At 40.2% G+C, this 24,835-nt stretch overlaps 1 protein-coding gene across 1 annotated transcript in view; it reads left to right on the top strand.

Annotated features, from left to right (window-relative positions):
- The window catches only part of sec63 (SEC63 homolog, protein translocation regulator), a 118,831-nt gene extending 101,253 nt beyond the window's left edge, over nucleotides 1-17,578 (top strand). The window contains exons 17-21 of the mRNA XM_043687079.2: nucleotides 1,471-1,617; nucleotides 9,047-9,148; nucleotides 9,994-10,092; nucleotides 11,068-11,172; nucleotides 13,909-17,578. Of these exons, the coding sequence (XP_043543014.1) occupies nucleotides 1,471-1,617; nucleotides 9,047-9,148; nucleotides 9,994-10,092; nucleotides 11,068-11,172; nucleotides 13,909-14,046 (591 nt within the window). The 3' untranslated portion in view covers nucleotides 14,047-17,578. The remainder of the gene's footprint in view (nucleotides 1-1,470; nucleotides 1,618-9,046; nucleotides 9,149-9,993; nucleotides 10,093-11,067; nucleotides 11,173-13,908) is intronic.
- The last annotated feature ends 7,257 nt before the right edge of the window (nucleotides 17,579-24,835 follow it).

Below are 24,835 nucleotides of genomic sequence, written 5' to 3'. Positions count from 1 at the left end.
TGTTTATTTGTCAGAGGGAGATCTAATTTAATGGAGTTTTTTGAAAAGATGACTAAATATATTGATGAGGGCAGAGCAGATGATGTGGTTTACATGGACTGTAGTAAGGCCTTTGACAAGATCCAATATGGAAGGCTGGTCCAAAAGATAAGAGCCCATGGGGTCCAAGGCAAGTTGGCAAACTGGATCCAAAATGGGTTTGCAAATGGTGATTGTGGATGGTTGTGATTGGAAACCTGTGGCCAGTGTTGTACCACGGGGATCAGTGCTGGGATTCCTGCAGTTTATGTATATTAATTAAACCATGCACATCCAAGTTGTTAAGTTTGCAAAAATTGGTTGTGGTGTTGCGATTGAGGAGGATGGCCTCCGGCTACAAATCTGATGTTGATCAGCTGGTAAATTAGGCAGAGCAATGGTAGGTGGAGTTTAATGCTGATAATGCATGGTGATACATTTTGGGTGATTTAATTAGGGAAGAATATGCAGAACGAATGTTTGGTCCCTAAGGAGTCTGAGGAAGAAAGGGACCTTGGTTTGCAAGACTATAGATCCCTGAAGATGTTAGCAGAGGGAGACCAGGTGATGGAAACGGCATATGGGATTCTTGCCATCCTGAACTGGATTGTAGAATATAGAAGCAAGGAAGTATTGTTCCAACTTTATAAAACGTTGCTTAGACTATAGAATGCTATGTGCAGTTCTGGTTGCCATATGATCTGAAGGATGAGATTTCACTGGAGAGGGTGCAAAGGAGATTCGCCAGGATGTTGCGTGGGATTAAAAGTCTCAGTTATGAGGCGACTGGAAGGGCTGTGTTTATTTTCCATGGAGCATGGGGGTGGGGGATCTGATATGAAATTATAAGGTATATGAAATTATAAGAGGCATATATAAAGTAAATCTCTTTCCATGATAGATAGTATCTAAGATCAGAGGGCACAATTTTAAAGTGAGGGGCAAATGGTTTAGCTAAGATCTGAGGAAAAACATTTTCATCCAGAAATTGGTAGAAATATAGAATGTGTTCCTTGAGAGAGTGTTGGAGGCAAATACTCTAGCAACATTCAAGCGTCTGGGTGAGCACTTAAAATGCAAGTTCAGGTAAATGGGATTAATGTAGTTTGGTGTTTCTTGGTTGGCACAGACATGGTGGGCGGAAGGGCCTGTTTCTATGCTGTATGACTAAGATGTGTTGACTGCAAACCTGCAGATCAGGCCACCTGCATTTCATCCAAACTGTTTATATCTATTACAAACAACAGAGGTCCTAGCACTTATTCTTGCCAAATACCACTAGTCACTGCATTCTTATTGAGGAATAGTAGATTTTATTTTTGACATTAGCAGAAATTCTTTTTCTCATTTTTACAATTTCCAGATCTGCAGACTTTAGTCAAGCATTGACAGAAAATTTTGCATAAATGTTATTATTTTGGTGCAGTACAATATTTTTTATTTTCCCTTTAGGATCCAGCACACCGAGAGGAGGAAGATGATGATTTATCAGATAAAGGGAGTGAATCTGAGGAAGAAACGACTAACAAAGATTCCCAAAGTGAGAAGGATGATGATAGTGACAAAGAAACAGAACATGAAGAGAAGGACGATGAAGCAGTGAGTAAATTTTGACAGGAATGAAATCGAAACACGTTTGCAGTCAGACCAATAAATGTCCATTTTGTTGTTGAGATCCAAGCAAAACGTGCATGAAGAAAATCAGTTGTTTCCCTGGTTTAATATACAAGTTTGTACTGGCAAACATGCAACTATATGAGGTTTTTAATCCAGTACTTAAATGGGACACTGGTCGCATAAAATATGACATCATGAAATTTATGTTTCGAATTGCTTCCAGTTACTAACTTCCTTTTATGTACCTTTGTGAAATAGAAAGCTACCCTTCAGAGCCTCATAGAAATGTTACCAGAAATAAGCAAATCAAGCCCCTCCAAATTGAGGAAGGTGCTGAAAAGGTTAAATTAAGATGTATTTGCTTTTCCTTGCATTTGACAGATGAGTTTTTCTGTTTGAGAGATTTCATTGCTGATAAAGTCCATTGCTAATTGTCCTTGGAAAAAGTTGTTGTTAGTTGCTTAAACTAATTCAAATCATTTGGTGTAGGAACGCAGAGTGCTATTAGGGAAGAAGTTCCAGGAATTTGATCCAGTGACATTGAATGAATGGCAGCATATTTCAGAATAAGGATGGTGTTTCACTTGGAGAGAATTTGCAAACTTCTTAAGTTTTAAGATAGCTATGAACAAGGATAAGTCAGGACCTTGCAGGAAGGTACTAAGCTGGGAGAAGGCAAATTACATCAGTGTTTGGCAAGAGCTAGGGAGTGTTAATTGGAAGGAGCTATTATCAGGCAAGCCCATATTTAACATGTGGGAATTGTTAAGAGACCTGCTAAGAGTTCAAGACAGGCATGTTCCAGTACGGAGGAAGGACAAGGATGGTGAGGTAGGGGGCCCTAGGATAATGAGGGAGGTTGTGAATTTCGTCAAAAGAGGAAAAAGCATATATAACGTTTAGGAAGCTAAAATTGGACAGGGCCCATGAGGAATGTAAGGAAAGCACTGCAGCAAGGAATTAAGAGAGCAAGTAGGGTTAAAGAGAATTCCAAGGCATTCTATAGATACATTAAAAACAAGAGGATAACTAGGGCGAATGTACGACCACTCAAAGGTAAAGGAGGGAACTTGTTCTTGGAGGCAGAGGATGTGGATAATATCCTAAATGAGTAATTGCATTGGTATTCACCCAGGCGAAGGCTACGGAGGATAATGAGATTTGTGTGGAGCATACTAATATGCTAGGATGTTTGGCGATCAAAAAACAAGTGGTGTTAGATCTCTTGAAGACCATTAAATGGATAAGTCCCCAGGACCCAGTGATATCTACCTCAGGTTACTGAGAGAGGCAAGTGAGGAGGTTGCTGGGGCCTTGGCCATGATCTTTGTATCCTCGCTAATGACTGAAGAGGTTCAGAGGACTGGTGAGTAGCTAATACTTTTCCTCTGTTCAAGAAGGGAAATATGGGTGAATCTCGTGTCGGTGGTTTGGAAGCCTTCTTAGGAAGAATTCTTAGGGATAGGATTTATGCACATTTGGAAAAGCATGGTCTAATTAAGAATAGTCAGCATGGTTTTGTGCAGGGAGGTCATGCCTCACTAATTTTTTGAGGAGGTGACTGTGATCGATGAGGGTAAAGCAGTGGATGCTGTTTACATAGATTTTAGTAAGACTTGCGACAAGGTCCCTCATAGTAGGCTCATCCAGAAGATTAAGATGCATGGGATCTACGGTGAATTGGCTTGCCCTTGGAAGACAGAGGGTATTGTGGAAGGTGTTTCTCAGGCTGGAGGACCATGACTAATGGTGTTCTGCAGGGATCCGTCCTGTCATCTTTGTTGTTTGTAATGTATAAAAATGACTTAGATGAAAATAGGGGGAGTTTGGGGGGTGTGGGGAGGTGGGTGGGGAAGTATGTTTGCAGACGATACAAAGATTGGTGGAGTTGTGGATAGTGTGGAAGGTTGTCAAAGGATACAGTAGGATATAGATCAGTTGGAGAAATTGGCAGAGAAATGGCAGATGGAGTTTAATCTGGGTAAGTGTGAGGTGCTACACTTTGGGAGGTCAAATGTTAAAGGAAAAGTATACCATTAATGGCAGGACTCTGAACAGCATTGATGTAGAGGGAAAATGAGGTTCAAGTCCAGAGTTCCCTGAAAATGACCACGCTAGATTGGGTGGTAAAGAAGGAGTATGACATGCTTGCCTATACTGGTCAGGGAATTGAGTACAAGAATCAGGATGTCATGTTGCGGCTTTGGTTAGGCCACACTTACATTATTGTGTTCAATCTTGGTTGCCACATTACACGAAGGATGTGGAGGTTTTGGCGAGAGTGCAGAAGAGGTTTACCAGGATGCTGCTTGGATTAGAGGGTATGAACTATAAGGAGAGGCTAGAAAAACTTGGGTTGTTTTCTCTTGAGCAGTGGAAGCTGAGGAGAGACTTGATAGAAGTTTACAAGTTTGAGATGCATAGATAGGGTTGATGGTCAAATCTTTTTCTCAGAATTGAATTGTCTCATACTAGGGGACATGCATTTAAGTTAAGAGGGGAAAAATTCAAAGGAGACATGAGGGGCAAATTTTTTTTGTGGTATAAGTCTGGAAAGCACTGCCAGGGATAGTGATAGGGGTAAATATGATAAGGCCATTTAAGGGATTTTTATATAATCACAATAATATGCAAGGAGTGGAGAGATATAGACCAAGGGCAGGCAGAAGGGAGTAGTTTAATTTGGCATCATGTTCAGCATAACATCCTGGCCGAAGGGCCTGTTCCTGTGCTGTACTGTTCTATGTTCTATATTCTAGATGAGGATATTCCCAGGTTACTGCTGCCATTGTTGTTCTTGGAGGCTGTACATTTTAAAACATGCTACTTGAAGGAATGTTGGTGTGTTGCTGCAGTACACCGTGTATAGATGCACATTGCTGCCAGTCTGTTGATATTGGAGGGACAGGTGGATGGTCTTGGGCTTGAATGTTGTTGAAGCTATACGTATCCAGACAAGTGGAGCATATTCCATTACACTTGTAACTTATGAATAGTGGACAGGTTTTGCAAGGTCAGGAGGTGAGATATTTGCTGCAGAACATATAATCTCTGACCAGTTCTTGTAACCACAGCATTCAAATAGCTGGTGCAGTGTACTTTCTGGTCAGTGATGACTCCCAGGATGTTGACAGTAGGGGAGTTTAGCAACGGTGATGTGTTGAATGTTGAAGGGAGATTGTTTGACTATCTCTGTGGTTGGTCATTGTCTGCTGTTTAATCTTCCTCACCATTTATTAATCAAGAACAGAATATGTCCAGATTTTGCTCTGTCCGTGTGTGGACTGAGCAATTACCAGCAAGGGTCTCCAACTATGATAGAGCGACTGTCATTGAGGAAGCAACTGAAGATAGATGGGCCTTGGACATTGTGTCGAGGAACTCCTTGGTTTGATATTGTTGTACTAGATATGACTCCAGCTGATGGACAGTTTTTTTTCTCTGATTCCTGTTTCAATTTTATTAGGGCTCCATGATGCATCACTCGATCAAATGCTGTGTTGGTTTCAAGTATGATCACATTTCCCTGTTCTCTGGAATTCAGCTCTTTAATTCACTTTTGGACCAATACTGAAATTAAAGAGTCACTGGACTAGTAATCCAGAGGCCTAGGCTAGTGCTGTATGACACAGTTTTAAATCCCATCAGCTGGAATTTCAGCTTAATCCTGATTTCTGAATTGAAAAGCTGGACAAATGGCTGTGATGAAACCATTGCCATAAAAAGCCATTTGGTTCACTGAAATATTTGGAAAAGGAGGTCCGCTGTCTTTATCTGTTCTGACTCCGGAGTGGTTGAATCTTAATTGCCCTCTGATATAGCCAAACAATAAATACTGGATTAGAGTGGTGCTGGAAAAGCCCAGCAGTTCAGACAGCATCCAAGGTACAGGAAAATCGAAGTTTCGGGCAAGAGCCCTTCATCAGGAATACAGGCAGAGTGCCTGAAGGGTGGAGAGATAAATGAGAGGAGGGTGGGGGTGAGGAGAAAGTAGCATAGAGTACAGTAGGTGAATGGGGGTGGGGATGAAGGTGATAGGTCGGGGAGGAGGGTGGGGGAAGGTACTACCAATCCCCACAAGCTATGAAGAAACAAAAAAGACAAGTCTGGGGCTGAAACGTCCTGGCAATACCCAAACTGAGGGTCAGCAAGCAGGTTGTTGCTGAGGCTTGTTATCACTGTCATCAAATCTCACTATAGTTTGCTGATGACTAATAAGATAGTGGTTGACCTGATTTGGTTTGGTGTGATTTTGAGATTCTAAAATGTTAATTACTTTGGATACAGAAAAATATTTAGTCTGTAAAGTGGACGAAGCAATTTGTGATGGATCAGTTTATTAAGGAGAGCTAACAAAGACCCACTTGCAGGGTATTGGTTTAATTCATTAGAATCCTTTTCCATTAATTCCTGAAGAAGGGCTTATGCCCGAAACGTCGATTCTCCTGCTCCTTGCATGCTGCCTGACCTGCGCTTTTCCAGCAGCACAGTTTTCAGCTCTGATCTCCAGCATCTGCAGTCCTCACTTTCTCTTAATTCATTAGATGCAAATTTGTGGTGTGGAAAAGGAGTTGGATTGATGGGTAGTTTTTTTTTGGTCAGGAAGCATTCTATTTAACATCAAACTGCTCTAAAAGAAACAAATGAATTGGTTTGAAGCTAGTATAATTTTTTAACTTGTTTTGGTTTATTTCGGTCTCCCTCAAAACTCTTCTAAAATGATACCAATTTACTTGAGCTAATTGTCTGTGGGACACACATTGTATAGTTTTTAAACTAAGTAATTATTAGATTGTGAAAACAAAATTTCCTACCTTATCTTTAATAATTCAAATTAACAACTGCAAAATATAGATTACTAAAAGCAGCAGCTTTTGAAAGTGTAAACTTGCCTGCAACTTGATAGTTGTTTGATTTGGATAGCGAGATTATACCTACAATCTGTTTCTAATTTATATTGGCTCTGAGTTCTAAGCAGTCATTTTTGAGACCTGCTTTTCTCTGCCATCTGTATTAAAGTCCTTTTTCTTTTGCTTTATGCCAACATTTACTTCAAAAGGAAAAAATAGTAACTTCAAAAGTTTTGCAGGAGATAATCAGCAGCTCTGACCTTGCTATATGCTAGTCTCATTTGTGATCATTCAGAAAGGTTGATTTTGGGAATGTTAATTTTTCCAGTTGGACTGACAGTTAACCAGAGTTGAGTTGTTATTTAGGGAGTAAACCTTTATTTTATCTGAGTTCCAGTGGAAATTAATGCAATATATAATATTAATGCCAAAGGTAATTGGGCTCCACCAAACCACCCCATCCCCCACCACCCGACAAGACAAGTCTAAAATTCTAATTGTATATTTTTAAAGGCCTTTTAACATCTGAAGTGGCTTTTCACATGTATTTACATTCTTGAAACAGTTTTTCATTGCTGTGCCTGTGCAAAGGCAAGTCATTTCCCGGGAGTCTCCTGTTACATCCTTCAAGTCTAAATCGTGGCAGGGAATTCGTAGTATATCTGCTATCTGTAGCAGCCGGGAAAGTATCTTTCTTTGAGAAAGGAAGGACCTCAGTGCAGCTTGATTTGTGGAAAGAAGAAAGTGAGGACTGCAGATGCTGGAAATCAGTCAAAAAATGTGGTGCTGGAAAAGCAAAGCCGATCAGGCAGCATCCGAAGACCAGGGGAGTCGACATTCCGGGCATAAGCCTTTCATCAGGAGTGTGGGGGAAAGCCCAAGGGTTTGCAAGAATAATGGGAGGGGCTGAGGCTGGGGTGAAGATAGCTTGGAAGGTGGGTGGTGATGGTGAAAAATCAGAGCCGAGTGTGAAGCGAATAGGTGGGAAGGAAGATGGACAGCTAGGACAGTTCAAGAGGGTGGTGCAGAGTTGGAAGGTTGGATCTGGGATAATGTGAGGGAAGGAGAGGTCTTCCACATTGCGACCCTCCAACACCATGGCATCAAGGTCGATTTAATCAGTTTACTCATCTCTCCTCTCTCTATACCCCCCCCCCCCACCCCCACCCCCACTCCCACCCACCACACATGCCTTCGGCTACCTGTCACCTTCTGAGCTACCCCCCCCCCAATTTATCTCTCAACCCCATTCCTGATGAAAGGCTTATGGCTGAAATGTTCACTCTCCTGCTCCTCTGCTGTCTGACCTATGTTTTTCCAGCACCGCACTCTCCGACTTGTGGAACAAATTGTATAGATGCTTCAAGTAATTTAACACAAGTGAGATTGGGATTTAATGAGAAAGGTATTGAGATAAGCTTCAAACAGCGTATGTTGGCTGGAATTAAATTTCTTATTCTATAGTTTTATTATACAGTGCCTCGAAGAAGGTTCTGATGGCTCAGTTGGTAAAGCCAACCAGAATAATCTCCATTTTGATTTTTGGATCTTGTAGAAAAATAATAGAATATAGTTCTCTGAATACTTGGTTGGACCAGGGGAATCAAACAGAGTTGGTTTGTTGGACTTTGTGTTATTGGATTCAGATAACAAAATGATGAGGGGCAACTCTGGTGTTACCTGAGGCTGAAAATCCCATCATCACTTGCAGTCCAGATTTCAGCAAGATGGTAGAAAGAATTAGAAATGTCACAAACTGTGGTAGATGTTTGGAATTCTCTTCCACAAATGAGAGCGGATGCTGGATCAGTTTTTAATTTTAAATCTGAGATAGATAAATTTTTGTGAAGCAAAAATATTAAGGGATATGGGTCAAAGGTGGGTGTATGGAGTAAAGCCACAGATTAGCCATGAGCTCATTGAATGGTGGAACATGCTCGAGGGGCTGAATGGCCTACTATTCCTATGTTTCTTGCCTTCTTACCCAATAAGGAGGACATTGTTTTTGGAGATGAGAAAATTTGTCAAAAAACAACTCACCTGCATATATAGTTCTTGTGATGGTTAGTGCCCAACCTCTGCCACATCACATCCCTCAGCAAACCTCCCTAGTCTGTCACACCTAGACCTTTTTGTAGTTAAGCATCCCATGGCATTTCACAGGAACAGTCTAATAACAAAACATGACAATAAGCCATATAGTGGGTTATTTGGTCAAACGTCCAAAAACCTGGTCAGAGAGGCTGGTCTTAACAGATTCTCTGTAAAGAGGAAACTGAAGACATGGCCACCAGTACTGGAGTGTTTAAAATCTTGGATGCAGAAGAGGACAGAATTGGGGATGCATAGATACGGGGATTTGGGGCTGGAGGCAATTGCAGGGTTTGTGAAGAGCAAGCCCATGGAGGGATTTCTAAGCAATTCTGAGAATTGTATAATCTGTTGGGAAGCTTGGAGATCTAATTAAAAGACCAATTCAGAATAATCAGACTAGTGTATAAAATTCTGTGTTGTATGTAAAAAAAAAATTGATTTTTAATGTATCATTCCTTTTTAAATAGGAATGGGAAGCACTACAGCAAAGTATCCAAAGAAGAGAGCGGGCCCTACTTGAAACCAAATCAAAGATTACCCACCCAGTTCATACCCTATACTTTCCTGAGGTTTGTACAAAATCTCATTTGAAACTTTGATTATCTGTATTTTAAGCATAATGTTAAATTGTTGAGATTCATCGCTGTGCTCTGGCTGTACCATTTGAATTCATATACTGAATGCATTGAGTGGAGGTTCTCTGTCTTCATACCACTATCCAACTGCACGATACATTCCTAAGTTCGATGATTTATGTGCGCGTGTCCAATGCATCTGGGCAACTTTATTTTAGCTTTAATGAAGGAGTTGAAAGATCCATGAAGTGAAGTGGTGAATGCTGGAGGAGAGTGGAAAAAGGAAAATGTAAGAAAGTGCCTCTAACATTTTGGTAGGAAGCAAAATAGCAAGACGATCAAAATTTAGCATTTACATTTGTGATATCTTTAATTGTGCTTTTAAGTTGCAGAAGAAAGCCTTTCTGCCAATCGAGGCTGTGCTTATTGAAAAATAATAAGCCCTATTTCCCCATTCTGTCCCTGTAACTCTACAAAACTATTTCCCTCAATGCCCAGTCAATTTTGAAATAATGTATTCTATTTCCAGTAGCCTTATCTTCCAGACCATTTTCATTGGTTGTGCAAAAAAAAACTTATTCTTCCCTCTCTGTTCTATCTCTCTTGCCTGAAGCTTAAATCTCTGTCCGCTGGTCTTCATACCTTCAGTGAATGGGATGAATGTTTCTTTGTTTACCTTATTTAAACCTGTTACAAATCGCATGCTTCTTACCAAATTAGTCCTCGATTTTGTTTTCTTCAAGGTGAGCGTTGGCATTTCTGACATTACAAACTTGAGGTACTGTAGCTCTTTGCCTCCTAGGAATTGGTGTTTTACAATAAACCTTTTTTTGTGACAGGAAAAACAAGAGTGGTGGTGGCTTTACATTGCAGACAGGAAAGAACATACATTAATATCAATGCCATACCATGTATGTACTCTTCAAGAAGAGGAGGAGGTAAACAGTTTAATTTCTTCAAAACTTGGACCATGCTGGACACTTAATGCTATAAAGTTAAATTATGTCAGCCTCCGTAGTTTTTGTAAAGTAGTACTAATGCCAGATTTATGAAGGTTGGTGTTCATTATGCTATTGTAGAGTTTTTTCTTAGTGTGCATCTCAGCATAAATTCGATAGATGTAGCATTTAGGGTGCAGCAGGTGTCTCATTACATGGATGACTTTTAACTTAAAACATTTTTCTGCTTTTACCTGCTATAATTTCAACACATCAGAAGAGCATGGAGCTTTGAGGGTTAGGAGGGGATGGTCAGAGCATTGGAGATTAAAGTGCTCTGTTTAAACAGCCTGAAATTTTGGTTTCATTTTTAACTTTAACTCAAATGCAAAAGCCTGCTTCCTGAAAAATACTTAATTTTTAATAAAATTTTGAGGTTTATATCTACCCAGTGAATTTCTCTTATTTATTGAGCTGATGCTTTTTTAACATCCTGTAAAGTGTTAATTGGTTTCATTAAAATTAAAATCTACAGGCCAGTTAACTAATTGCATTGTGTTTAAATATTGTGATTACTTAATACACCTCCAGGTTTGGCTACTAACTATGAAAGTTGTCTTATCTCCATAAGACATAGGAGCAGAAGTTAGGCCATTCAGCCCATTGAGTCTGCTCCGCCATTCAATCATGGTTGATAAGTTTCTCAACCCCATTCTCATGCTTTCTCCTCATAACTCTTGATCTCCTTGACAATCAAGAACCTATCTTTCTCAGTCCTAAATACACTCAATGACCTGGCCTCCACAGCCTTCTGTGGCAATGAATTCCATAAATTCACCACTCTTGCTGAAGTAGTTTCTCCTCCTCTCCGGTAATATGGAATACTAGATATGGTAATTGGGTCCTAAAAAGACATTTTTATAGCATCTAATTATTCTTTAGAGTTTGTTTAAACTTGTCTCATTTTTCTCCCAGATTGAGTTGAAATTCTCTGCACCGTATAAACCTGGCAATTATCAGTATTCTGTGATCCTGAGGTCTGATTCTTACATGGGTTTAGATCTAATCAGGCCATTAAAGGTAAAGAAAAGCGTTATTATGTTCTTGCCTTTCTGTGGCAACTTGTTTGTTCTCCAGTAGACAATTTACAGAGGAACCTCGATTATCCAAACGAGATGGTTGGGCACCATTTCATTCGGATAATTGATTATTTGGTTAATTGATTCAATGCCTCTCCTCTGTGGCTCGGAGTTTTCTGAAGTTTCCTTTTTCCTCACTGCCTTTCTTGCTCCCTCTCTGTCTCAGGGTTAGTTTGAGCAAACACACGTTTGTGTGTAAGGGACCTGCAGCATTGCTGAAGCCACCCCCCTGAAATCAGTTCAATGGGATTGACACAGCGAGCACTTGCTATGTCTGCTCACCGTTCAGAAGAATAGGCGGCAGCACACCGCACACGAGTACCCCCCCCCCCCAAAATCCACCCTCCCAACCCTGTCCATTCGCCGCCTTCTACCTGCGCCCCCAGCTGACGTGCCCCCCCACCACCACAATCTGCCTCTGTCCCCCAACCTCTGGGGCAGCCAGACTGGACGCTAACAGCAAGACTGCTGCTGCCTTTGTGGGGCAAGTCTCAAAATAACATGCGCACAGATACATGTATGCAGACAGGTACAGACGCGCACACAGTTTGACAAGTTCCACCTCTGCCCTGTACAGGACAATGTTGGAGAGAGAATCTTGAAGGGGGTGGTATAGGGTACATCCCTGTTTAGAACTCCAGGGAAAGTGTGGGGAGAGAGAGAGGGCGGGAGGTCAGTCATTTGGAGATGGTGCCTGGGCTCCCATCAATGTTCTCTGCAGCATTTCAGTAAGCTGAGGTCATTTTTAATCATTGTAAACAAAAGACGCGATCAATGTTGAAACATCTCTTTGATGTAATGTTTCTATTGGAACCTTCAGATCATCTTCGGATAATTGATATTCGGATAATTGATGCTCCTCTGTAATTTGATTTCCAGCAACTGTTCTACATAGTGTATTAACTGCCCTGGAATTGAACAGTTGTAGGATGAAATGCACTTTTATAGTCCAGTTTTTACTATCTCTAATTTCCTATTGTAATGTCAATTTCAGTGTGTTTGCTGTGCAGGCCACTTTCATTTTTGGCCTAAAGACAAAATGTAAGTTTAAAATGAGCGTGGATTGTGATATGTTTACTGCAGAGGTTGCATAGTAATATAAAATCAATTTTGTTTTTGTTATGCTGTAGGCACATGGCTCTCATGAGACATATAGTGAAATAATTATTTTCTTCCAACACAACTACTGGCTGCAAAAAGTTTTTTAAAATAGCAACCTCCTATCTGATATGTTTCACAGAGATATCAGACTGCAGCAGACTGTTCACGCATTTGTCTCCTCATATTTGCATCTTCGAACAAGTGAACTTACCTCTATTTGGTTCAAAATTTCCGCTTATCACAGCCTGAGGCTTTGCACCTGAAAGACATCAGGGTAGTTGAGCAATTGATTGTATGACTAACTGCATCTACGGAAATGCTCCAATTCTTACCTACAGGCCATGACACACCATCTGATGACTCTGGTTAACTGTATCCCTGGAGACTTGGTCAGCAGAGAAAATGCCATTTTTTTATTCATTAGATGGGCATCCCAGGAATTTATTACCCATCATAATTGCATTGACGTGGTGGTGCAGAGCTATTGAACCACTCCAGCCACTCATGTAGATACATACATTGCTGATGTGAAGTTTTAGAATTTTGAACCAGTCACAGTGAAGGAAGATATGTTTTCAAGTCAGAATGGTGTGTGACTTGGAGGAGAACTTGGTGATCCCATGCATCTGCTGCTCCTAAACCTCTATATGGTGGAGGTTGTGGGTTTGGAAGATGCTGTTTAAACAACTTTGAGTTCCTGCAGTCCCCCTTTCAGATGGTATGCACTGTTGATACTGTGTTGGATGTGGAGGGAATGAAAGTTGAAGATGTCAAATAAGGTGTCAATTTTAAAAAAGTGTTTTGTCCTGGATGGACTTGTTGGACTTGCATCCCTTCAGACAAGTCACATGTCTGAATGGATGCAGGTCTAATCCTGAATTGTGCCTTATAGGTGTTGGACAAGATCCAGAGATTCTGAGGATGATTTATTCTCTGCAGAATTCAAGCCTCTGACCTAGTCTTGTAGCCACAGTATTTGTATTGCTGCTGCACTCGTTTCTGATCAATGGTAGTCATGTGTTGTGGCTTTACTGGCTTTATCTTATTTTTAAGGATGCCTTGTGCTGCTGTTGACATGTCCCATTGTGCATGTCATTGAACCATGGTTGTCTCCTGCCTTGGTGGTGGTAGAGTGGGGGATATGCGATGCCATGAGGTTGTAGTTGAATTCAGTTGTGCTGTTGATGGCCTAAAGCATCTCATGGTCACCTAGAGTATTGAAATCTATCCCGCTGTGGTACTTTCCTCAAAGTTGGAAAGTGAAGCATTCCATTTGAATTTCAACTGGAATTTGTACTATAGCTTGCTGAAAAATATTTTCTAAATTAAAAGTTAACCTGGTATCATTTAACTTAGAAAGGTGAAGGAGTTCAGAACAACAATACATTGAGGAATGCAAAAGTGAAATTCTTCAAATGGATTGAGGACTTAGTGCCTTGAATATACTGAATCCATACTTAAAAGTTGATTATTTCTTAAACATTGTTCATCCTTAGAGAATGCTACTTATTATTTGCAGTTCTTTGTATTATTCATTGAATTTTTCCTGTATGATTTTGTTCATTTTTCTATTTAGTTTGAAGTCCAAGAGGCAAAGCAAATACCAGAAACTCATCCACAGTGGGATATTCCAGAGACGGAAGAGGAAGAGGAGGATCAGGAAGACAGTGAGGGAATTGAGGACAGTGAAGAAGAGGAAGAAGATAACGATTAAAGCTATTGATAGACTACTTTTCAAAAACACCACAATGGAAGAAGTGTTGTACACAGTTCCAACAACTGCTATTCTGATTAACTTAACCATGTACAAGAAATAAAATGGGGGAAGAAAGGGAACATGGTAACTGTCAGTATCATTTCAGCAATTGGCTGTGTAGTTTTTGAAAATGTGACTGTGACATGTACTCTAAAGCACAGGGGTTCAGTTGTCTGACACAACGACATGCCACCTTTTATGAGTGCCCTTAATGTCGCTTAAACCATGTGGGAAAGGGGGGAGTTATCGGTTTCAGAATCATTTGTTTTATTTTCCATTTCTTCCCTCCACAAATTATGAAAAGATTATTCACTACAGAGAAAATGCACCACAGAGCTGAACTGTATCCTGAAATGAACTAATGCCTCCATAGATGCATTGGGACCATGTTTTGAAGTTTTATTCAGTGTTTAACTACAGGGTCAGGATAAACAGACGGATGATTGAACTTATTGCAATAGTTAACAGATCTAAGGAGTTTGAACTTAGTTAATATGAATTAGCAAGAACTTTCTAATCAATAATATACAAACTACCATTTAATTCATTGACTGGCCGGATTTGAGGAAAACAAAATCTGTTGTATACATTTCTGCTACTTTTGTTTACATGAAATTATAAATGGGAAATATATCTGTCTATATTCTTTGTATTTAAAATAGTTGCAAATAAAATGGCAAAAGTTTTTAAAATGTAAAATGTTGTAGTTTTGTCCAGCAGCAATGGATCTGCAGTGATGAGCTATTGCAGACAGATGAACCGTATAACATCCAGATGTGCAGAGAGGACTAATAAAATCAAGGGACTGCCATGCCAATAAAACTGAAATAATATCAGTGACAGTTTTGTTTTCTATGCATTTTGCCTACAGTTTTCGAGCTGTTTTGTATGCATATTTATTGATCCTGATTAACTTCATTTTGAAGATTTGTACTAATTGACCATGAGCTCCAAGCTGTAAGCTGTTGGCTTTTTATTAAATCAACCATTTTGGTGGGGAGGGATATAGTAATGATGAGATATGGTATATCTGAGTATCACATTCCTGTTACAATATCCTCAAGTTTAGACATTTCTAGTCCTCTTTCTAATATTGTGTTTCTTCACTATCAAGTCTATATTGCCTTTCTCCATCCCTTCTGCCAAAATGCACCATCTCGCACATCGATATTGAATCTCATCTGCCACTTGTTTGCCCATTCTCATGATCTATGTCCTGTTTTAGGCCACTGTCAAATTTGGGAGCATTGGCAAATTTTGAAAAATTACTCCATGTTCCAAGATCCAAGGCATCATGTCTCTGAGCAGCTGCAGAGCATCCTAAAGGAGGAGTATGACAAAGCAGAAATCATAGTACAGATGGTACGCAATACAGGTAGAATGAGTGATGAGATCTTGGATCAGGAATCTCTGGATCGAGACAAGTAAATTAATGAGTGGGACCTCAAAGGTAGTAAACCCTGGATTATGTCCAGTGCCATGTGCTATTGAGTACATAAATAGGAGAATAGTGCAGATGAATGCATTGTTCTAACATTGGTGCAGGGGGGGGGGGGGGAGCTTTTCGATTCCTGGATTACTAGAGCCATTTCTGGGGAAGGTATGACCAGTACAAGCAGGATGGTCTGCAGTGTAGGAAATGGTACCTGCATTGTTTTGGGTGGGTTTGCTAGGGCTGGTGGGAGGAATTTAGTTCATCAGGGAGGGAACACTAGAGATACAACATACTTTAGTAAAGGAACAAGGCAAAGGGAGTTCAGCCAATTTGAGTTTCAAGGGAGTAAGGTGAGGCTAGATGGCTTTTAATGTTAGAGTATTACAGGTAAGAGGCGTTTAGGAGTAGATTGACATGTGGAATTGTGATGTCATTGCAGATGTGGTTGACCGAGGGAAGAACTGGCAACTCAGTATTTGGGCATAAATTGTCTTCAGGCAGGGCAGGGAACATTGTAAAAGGGGATATAGTATTATTAATTAAGGAGTCAGGATAGATGATATCTTGGAAGGGTCTTCGCACATGCAACACTGAAAGAAGGTAAGAACACAGGATGAATGGTATTTTGGATGTTGCATCCAAAATTGGCTTAGTGGTAGGAGACAGAGGATGATGGTAGATGGCTATTTGTGTGACTGGAGCCCAGTGTGCAGTGGTGTAACACAGGGATCTGTGCTTGGTCCATTCTTGTTTGTGATTTATATACAAACAATACAGAAGAAAATTTTGAGTATTTCAGGATAATAATAAGTTTGCACTTTAGAAGAAGCAACAAGGGTGTATTTGATGAATGGCTGGTCACTGCAGTTCAGAGGAACATAGCGATGTTGGGATGCTTGACCTCAGATCCCTGAAGATGGCAGGACAGATCAATAGGGTCGCCATGAATGTCTACATGTTGCTTGTTTTATCAGTCGTGTCATAGAGAGGTCATGGAGCTATACAGAACTTTGTTTAGGCCACAGCTGGAGTAATGTGTGCAATTCTAGTCACCATATTGGAGGAAGGATATGATTGTACTGGAATAGGTGTGGATGAGATTTGCCCAGGATGTTCTCTGGGATGGAGTAGTTTAGTTACAGAGAGAGGCTGGATAGCTTGGATTGTTTTCTTTAGCACTGAGAAGGCTGAGAGGGGTCCTGATTGACGGATATGGACAGAATGAATAGAAAACTCTTCAACAACAGAGGCATAATTTTAAGGTGAAAGGCAGGAGGTTCAGTGAGGATTTGAGGAAAAAAGCTTTTCCACCCCGAGCATAGTGGGAATCTGGGTAAGTGGATAACCTTAATCTTTAAAAGTACTTGGATGAACGCTCAATATATGTAGCATTCAAAGCTGTAGGTGGGAAAGTGGGACTTGTGTAAATTTAGAGGAGTATTTGTGTGGAATCAATGAATAGAGGGGCCTCTTCTATACCAAATGCTTATAGATTATAAGACAACGTTGGTTTTAACACTATCTTGGGGAGCAGTGCTGTTTATCACCCTCCAGTCTGGACAAAGGTCATTGACCACGCTCCCCTGTTTTCTGTTCCTAAGCAATTTTTAAAATTTACTTTTTCAATTATATCAATTTTGTTCGTTAAACCTTTATACGCTATCTTTATCAAATGCTTTCTTTAAAAACCAAATAGACAACATCCACATTATTTCTTTCGTCAACTTCATTATTTTATCAACAAAATGGATTGGGGTAGCATGATCAGCCTTTTGTGCTGGTTTTCCTTAAGTCATATTTTTACATGGTTAAGGATTCCAAAACTCTATGCAAAATCTTGTTATACTAATTTTTTTTGCAATCTTGGTTCCCTGTTCACATTTTTTCTTGATGAATTTTATTTGGGCTACTTTTCAGTTTAACTGTGGTTGTTAGACATGTAATTACACCTTTTCTTGAATAAGGGTGTCACGATTACCACTATTTGAATTGTCTGGTATATTCCCGTATCTATTGTAGCTTGGGGAAAGAAATGAAATAAAAATGTTTCCACTATCTTCATTTCGATTTTCTTTAGCAACCTGGAATAAAAACCATCAGAACTAACACCTCCCTCTAAATTTACGTACTACACATAGTCGTCAAGATACAACACGGAAATACGCCATTTGATCAAACTCAACCATGCTGACCAGATATCCGAAATTAATGTAGACCCGTTTGCCAGCACTTGGTCCATATCCCTTTCAACCCTTCCTATTCATATACCCATCCAGAAGCTTTTTAAATGTTGTACTTATTCCAGCCTCTACCATTTCCTCTGGCAGCTCATTCCATACATGCACCACCCTCATTTGTGAAAAAGTTCCCTCTTTGTTCCCTTTTAAATCTTTTCCCTTGTCCTAAACCTTGCTCTCTAGTTCTGACTCCCCTGACCCCAAGGAAAATACTTTGTCAATTTACCCTATTCATGCCCTTCATGATTTTATAAACCTCTATAAGGTCAACCCTCAGCTTCTCACGCTCCAGCTAAAACAGACCCAAGCCTATACAGACTCTCCTGCTTACTCAAACTCCACCCTGGCATCATCCTTGTAAATTTTTTCTGAACTCTCAAGTTTCACAACATCCTTCCTATAGGTGGGAGATAGGAATTGCACACGGTATTCCAATATGAACCTCCCAACTCCTATACTCAATGTTCTGACCAATACAGGAAAGTGTAACAAAAGCCTCCTTCACTATCCTATCTACCTGCGACTCCACTTTCAAGGAACTATGAACTTGCTCTCCAAGGTATCTTTGTTCAGCAACACTTCCCAGGACCTTACCATTAAGTGTAGAAGTCTGCCCTGATTTGTCTTTCCAAAACGGAGCACCCAACATTTATTTGAATTAAACTCTATCTGCCTCTCCTTGGCCCATTGGCCCATCTGATCAAAAACACATTGTACTCTGAGGTAAACCTCTTTGTCCACTACACCTCCAATATCTATATTGTCTGTACTGTCTCCATTTCTACTAGTATTACACCTGATTCCTCTACTGAAGTAAAAATTAATACAAGAGCTCAGTTGGTATTCTGGCTTTGCTCAGGAACTCTAAGCATCTATAGCCCTCTGTCTCCAACAGCATTCACTCCACATCCTTACTTGCTTAGAGTTGCTATAGATTACTTGCTGTAGATGATTCTTTGATTCCTTTTAATGTTGATTGGCATGATTATATTGCCATGGTTTCTTTGTGAGTTCATTTTCCTCTTTAGTTCCTTTCTTAACCAATTTGACCTAGTTATGTGTGGTTGTATAGGATGAGTTTAGGATAGAAATTGATAATACTTGTTTATGTAATAGGTGTTTAAGATTGGATCAGAAAGGAGGATTGAGGCCTTGTGTCAATTAGAACAAGGATACATAAGAAAATGGTAGAATATTTCAGCTTCCAGATCAAGATGGACTGGCCCTGATTGAACCTACTTTCTTAAATAGATCAATATGGTGTCATTTTGTAATGTTTTCATCAAGATAAAAAAATGACTTTACTCTCTGTAGCTAAATAATGTTTTCATGTAAGTAAAAGAAAATACAACCATGAATGCTGAGTAGCACAGACCTGTGATGAGACCTCATTTCTGGATGAGCCATCAATTGGGGGACGGAATAGAAATGAGACAATATGTTTCAGGAAAAGATTTTGAGTATGTCATCTTGGTGTTTTCCACATAATTGAAGTATAAGTTTTCACACGAGAGAAAATACTTCTTTCCCATTGTCCATGTCTGACCCCAGAGCTTCCACTTTAGAAAGAACAATTATTGTGATTTTGTTAGTGACTTCTTGATTAAAGCAAACATTCTTAAGTTTTCAAGGCAGGGGGATTTCACCTTGAAGTTGTTTCCACAGCAGCATAAGCAGAATTGTTCAACCAAGTCATGTTCTGAATGCTGGTTGAAGGAGGTTGAGATGTGTTCGCAATCACTTTTTTTAAAAAAATGAATAACTGCTATAGAAAGCCACAGCTCTAAAAAGACTATCAAATTTCCTGTTGAATCATCAGATATCATTGAAAGGCTGCTGAACATTTATAATAAAATGAGATTTTAATTTGTTTGTACTGAACAAATTGAAAGTTGTTTGAATGCAGTATGGAAGCCTTGGCTGAAAAGTTGGGATTTCATTTGTGCTATTGTTTTTTGTTAATACCACTAGTCATTTAATCATCACTTTAATTAAAAAACACAGAAAATGCTATTCTGTAGTTTTTATCTGGTTTAAACTAAGAATTCATTTCTGACACATTAACGTGACCATTCTCTCCATAGATGCTCACTGACTTTTTCTCAACACGGTTTATTTCAAATTTCCAGCATCTGCAGTATTTTAATTTTGTTTTAGGGTAATCTATTCCTTTGGCTATGCTATATTGTGTACAAATCTTAAATAGCACAAAGGTCAGTTACTGAATATTCTGGTGTACTGTGTGTTACACACTACCTGTATAATCCTACAGTACACAATATATAATCATGCAGAGTGCAATAAACATTGTCGAAATGAAATGCGCTGCCCTGCAGATTGCTCACCTTGTGCTGTTGAACAAGCACTTTAAACCACAATCCGTTCAGCAGCAAAGTATAATGGAGAGAGGCGATTGTGCAGTGCTGAGGTAAGTGCCCTTTATGAGGAGATGCTGTCCCTATGACTTAAAGCACAAACAAAAGATGCTATCTTCAGTTTAGTCATTTTCACATCCCCATCAGCAGCTCTGGATGCTGCCCTGCCCATTTTTTTAGGCTGTTGTCATGTTGCTGAAATCTACATTAGAAAAGAGTCTGGTCAGGTAACAGGCGTCATTGTCACTTCCATCCTTAGTTGTTATGCTTGATATGTTTTCATGTGGAAAGAAAGGGGAGTGAGAGCAGGGTTTTGCCTTGTGTTTGGGGATTGTCTCAGATTGGTTAGATTAGATTACTTAGTGTGGAAACAGGCCCTTCGGCCCAACAAGTCCACACCGACCCGCCGAAGCGCAACCCACCCAGACCCATTCCCCTACATTTACCCCTTCACCCAACACTACAGGCAATTTAGCATGGCCAATTCACCTAATATGCACATTTTTTGGATTGCAGGAGGAAACCGGAGCACCCAGAGGAAACCCACGCAGTCACGGGGAGAATGTGCAAACTCCACACAGAGTGTCGCCTAAGGCGGGAATTGAACCCGGACCTCTGGCGCTGTGAGGCAACAGTGCTAACCACTGTGCCACCGTGCCACCATTGTTAAATGGAACAGCCAGAGATCATGGAGGAGGATGAGTCCCCATTCATTGAGGTGTCTTTTTTTAAAGATGTGAGCAATATGCATAAGAAATAAATAGATCTGGTACTGAGAAGTTTACTGAATTTTAGTCCTGGAGTGTTTTTCGCAATATTAAAGTTTAGACACTCCCCTCCCCCACCAAAAAAAACAAACCTCCAGTCAATAAAAAGCAGCAATTTATAGACTTGGCTTCTGGCATTCTATAAACTGATAGATTAAATATATTGGCTGACCTGTACATAAATTACATTCATATTAATTTATTTTGCTTCATAATCCTCTCGTTTTTTTTCTCTCTGTGGAGTTTAACATTTTATTGAATGCTCTAATTATACTTCAGAGTCTGACACAAACACTTTGCTAATTGTGCAATGGAAGTGTCTGTTGGCCCATGGTAAATAATAAATGGTTATGAAGCCATCTTAGGAGTTAACTTCATGCCTGGAAACTACAATAATCCACTTGCATTCATCTAAACACCGTCACTAGCGGTGTTCCGCAAGGATCTGTTTTGGGACCATTGCTGTTTGTCATTTTTATAAATGACCTGGAAGAGGGGTTAGAAGGTTGGGTGAGCAAGTTTGCGGATGACACGAAAGTCGGAGGAGTTGTTGACAGTGAGGAAGCATGTGGCAGGTTACAGCAGGATATAGAGAAGCTGCAGAGCTGGGCAGAAAGGTGGCAGATGGAATTCAATGTAGCTAAGTGCGAGGTGATTCACTTTGGGAAGAATAACAAAAAGATGGGGTACTGGGCTAATGGTCGGATACTTGGTAGTGTGGATGAGCAGAGGGATCTTGGTGTCCATGTACACAGATCTCTGAAAGTTGCCACCCAGGTAAATAGTGCGGTGAGGAAGGCATATGGCGTACTGGCTTTTATTGGTAGAGGAATTGAGTTCCGGAGTCCTGAGGTCATGATGCAGTTGTATAAGACTCTGGTACGGCCGCATCTGGAATATTGTGTGCAGTTTTGGTCGCCATACTATAGGAAGGATGTGGAGGCATTGGAACGGGTGCAGAGGAGGTTTACCAGGATGTTGCCTGGTATGAAAGGAAAATCGTATGAGGAAAGACTGAGGCACTTGGGGCTGTTTTCACTAGAGAAAAGAAGGTTTAGGGGTGACTTGATTGAGGTGTACAAGATGATTAGGGGGTTAGATAGGGTCGACAGTATGAACCTTTTCCCGCGTATTGAGTCGGGTATTACAAGGGGGCATAGCTTTAAATTAAGGGGAGGTAGATATAGGACTGATGTTAGGGGTAGGTTCTTCACTCAGCGAGTCGTTAGTTCATGGAATGCCCTGCCAGTAACAGTGGTGGACTCTCCCTCTTTATGGGCATTTAAGAGGGCATTGGATAGGTATATGGAGGATAGTGGGTTAGTGTAGTTTAGGTGGGCTTGGATCGGCGCAACATCGAGGGCCCAAGGGCCTGTACTGCGCTGTATTCTTCTATGTTCTATGTTCTATGTTCTAAACTTGGATTATTTTCCATAGTGAAGTAATAAACATTGTGGCTTACCTAGCTGGTGTTTAAGCATGCAAAAGTTACCATTAATCATGCAGCCACATAATATTAATTTTACATGTTGGAAGGTGTGTTCACTTTTACTTACAAGGACACAACCTTCACCATCATCACCACTGACATACAATACGTTTAGCCCATGGAGACAGCCTGTATCACAGTTTTAGAGGATTTCACTACCTTTGCTTTACTTTTAGATGTTAAGGTATTTATTTTCATATCACAGGCTGACAGAGTAGGCAGAGGAGCAGTTAACAGGCCTATGTTCTGATGTGAGATCATACAACAATTGCAGCTTAAATTTACATTTTTAAAGAAGGTTCCATCAAGCTTCAAAAGACAGATGATTCAGAAAACATGCAAAGGGATATGATGCTTGGTTAGAGCTAAGGATCAACTTAAAGAAGGAGCGAAGTCTGGCTGAGGTTTGGGCGGAAATTCTTGACCTAAAGGCCAAGGCCTACAAAGGCACAGCCCCTAATAGTGGAGCAAACAAGATTTGTAATGCTCAAACTGCCAGAACTGGGAGAGAATCTAGACATTGCATGTTTGTAGTACTGAAGGAGGTAACAGAATTGAGGTTGGACTGAGACCATAGGGAGTGGGGGTGGCATTTGAACAAAACAATAAAAATATTATAAATTAAGGCCTTGCTGGACCGGGAGACACTGTAGGTAAATGAGCACAGGAATGGTTGGGGAGAACAACGTTGCTGAGAGATAGATCTTGGAATTGTTGCAGTATATCACGAGGCCCTTCAACCCACTTTGCCAGCTCTTTTAAGAAGCAGTTCACCAAGTGTCTAGAGTTAGAAAACAGGCAGCAGAATTTACAGAAGGTAATAAGTAGGTGGCCAGCCAGGGGAGCATTGGAACAGCTGAGTCTGGAGGGAACTAAAGCATAGGTGAGGGTTCCAACAGTAGATGGGCTGAGACTGATTCTGCTTTGGAAAGTGACCTTTCCGTATTAGGCTCTGAATCTGATTTTAAACACAGGGATCCATGGAAAACAGATACCATCTTCAAATTGAAACCAGGCTTAGAGCAGAATTGTCGGGTCACATTTTTATATTTCGACATTGCAGTTGGTCCCCAGAGTTTGGGTCTCTAAAACTATAGAGTGTCACTGAGTTCTCCTTTGTCTCATGACTAGCTTTGAGAATGTGTAGATAAGCTTTTCAGGCTCAATTGTATAACTCTTTCAAACTCACTTTTTGATCAGCTTGGTGACCTTCCCCGGACTGCCTCCACTGTCAGCATGTCTTTCTATAGAAAACTGTTCACAGGATTCCAGCTGTGGTCTGACTAGTGTCTTGCATAATTTCAATTAAACTCTCCTATGATTATACTCTATTCGCTTTGAAATAAAAACCAACATTTTCCTTCCATGTTTCCTGTTGAACTTGGATGCTAGCCTCTTGTGATTCACGAATGAAGACTCCCAAATCCCTTTGTTCTATAGCTTTCTGCAGCCTTTCTTCATTGAAATAATATTCAGCTCCTCTATTCTTCCTGCCAAAGTATACAATCTCACATTATATTCCATCTGCTAAGTTTTGCTCACTCACTTATCTGGTTTATGTCCCTTTGTAGACTTTGAGTTATCCTCACCTTTTGCATACCATCTAATTTTGTATCATCTGCAAAGCTGGTGACAGAACGTTCACTTTCCTCATGTAAGTCATTAATATATATTGCAAATAATTGTGGCCCCAGCACTGATTCCTGTAGCACACCACTAGCTACATGTTGCCATTTTGAAAAGTACGACTTTATCTCAACTCTCTATCTTCTATTACTTAACTAGTCCTCTAACCATGCTAATACACTGTCTCCAACACCATGGATTTTTATCTTACTAATTAGCCTAATGTATTGTTCCTTATCTAATGCCTTCTGAAAAAAAAATTGCATCCACCGCTTCCCCTTTATATATTGAACTTGCTATTTCCTCTAAGAATTTACCTAAATTTATCAATGAAATAACTCCACAGAGGCTCCACATCACCAATTCACCCTTTAATTACACATTGACAATCCTTGATTTTAGTACTGCCTCATTCAGAGTCAGTTATAGAGTATCAGTATCTCTGACACTCATTCTTTTTGCTTTTTTTTTCTGAAAGTGAGCAAGATGTCTGACACCTCCTTTTTTTTCCTCTCCACCCCCACACTACCGCCTAACTGCGGTAGTGCTTATTTTTTCCCCAGCACCCATGTTGTGTGCAGGTGTGAGACACAGTGAAAGACACAAGGTGTGCGAATCTTTATTCAAATTTCCAACATCAGGAAGAAAGGAAACACTCGAGTAGCCTATGACAAGCAGTGCCCTTCACATCAAAGGGCAATGCTAACACTCATTGTTTTTCTTTTTTTAACTACACAGACCAGCATCCCAGCACCAAATCCTTCTTTATTTACACGTGGGTGGCCTTGACACTGATCCATCTTTGTCAGAGCCAGCTG

The sequence above is a fragment of the Chiloscyllium plagiosum genome, unplaced genomic scaffold, assembly GCF_037043375.1.
Source record: "Chiloscyllium plagiosum isolate Xiang-an unplaced genomic scaffold, Cpla_swu_hap1 HiC_scaffold_3, whole genome shotgun sequence".
Taxonomy (NCBI): Eukaryota; Metazoa; Chordata; class Chondrichthyes; order Orectolobiformes; family Hemiscylliidae; genus Chiloscyllium; species Chiloscyllium plagiosum.
The sequence above is the reverse complement of the archived record's forward strand: the minus strand, read 5'-3'. Positions and strand labels throughout refer to the sequence as shown.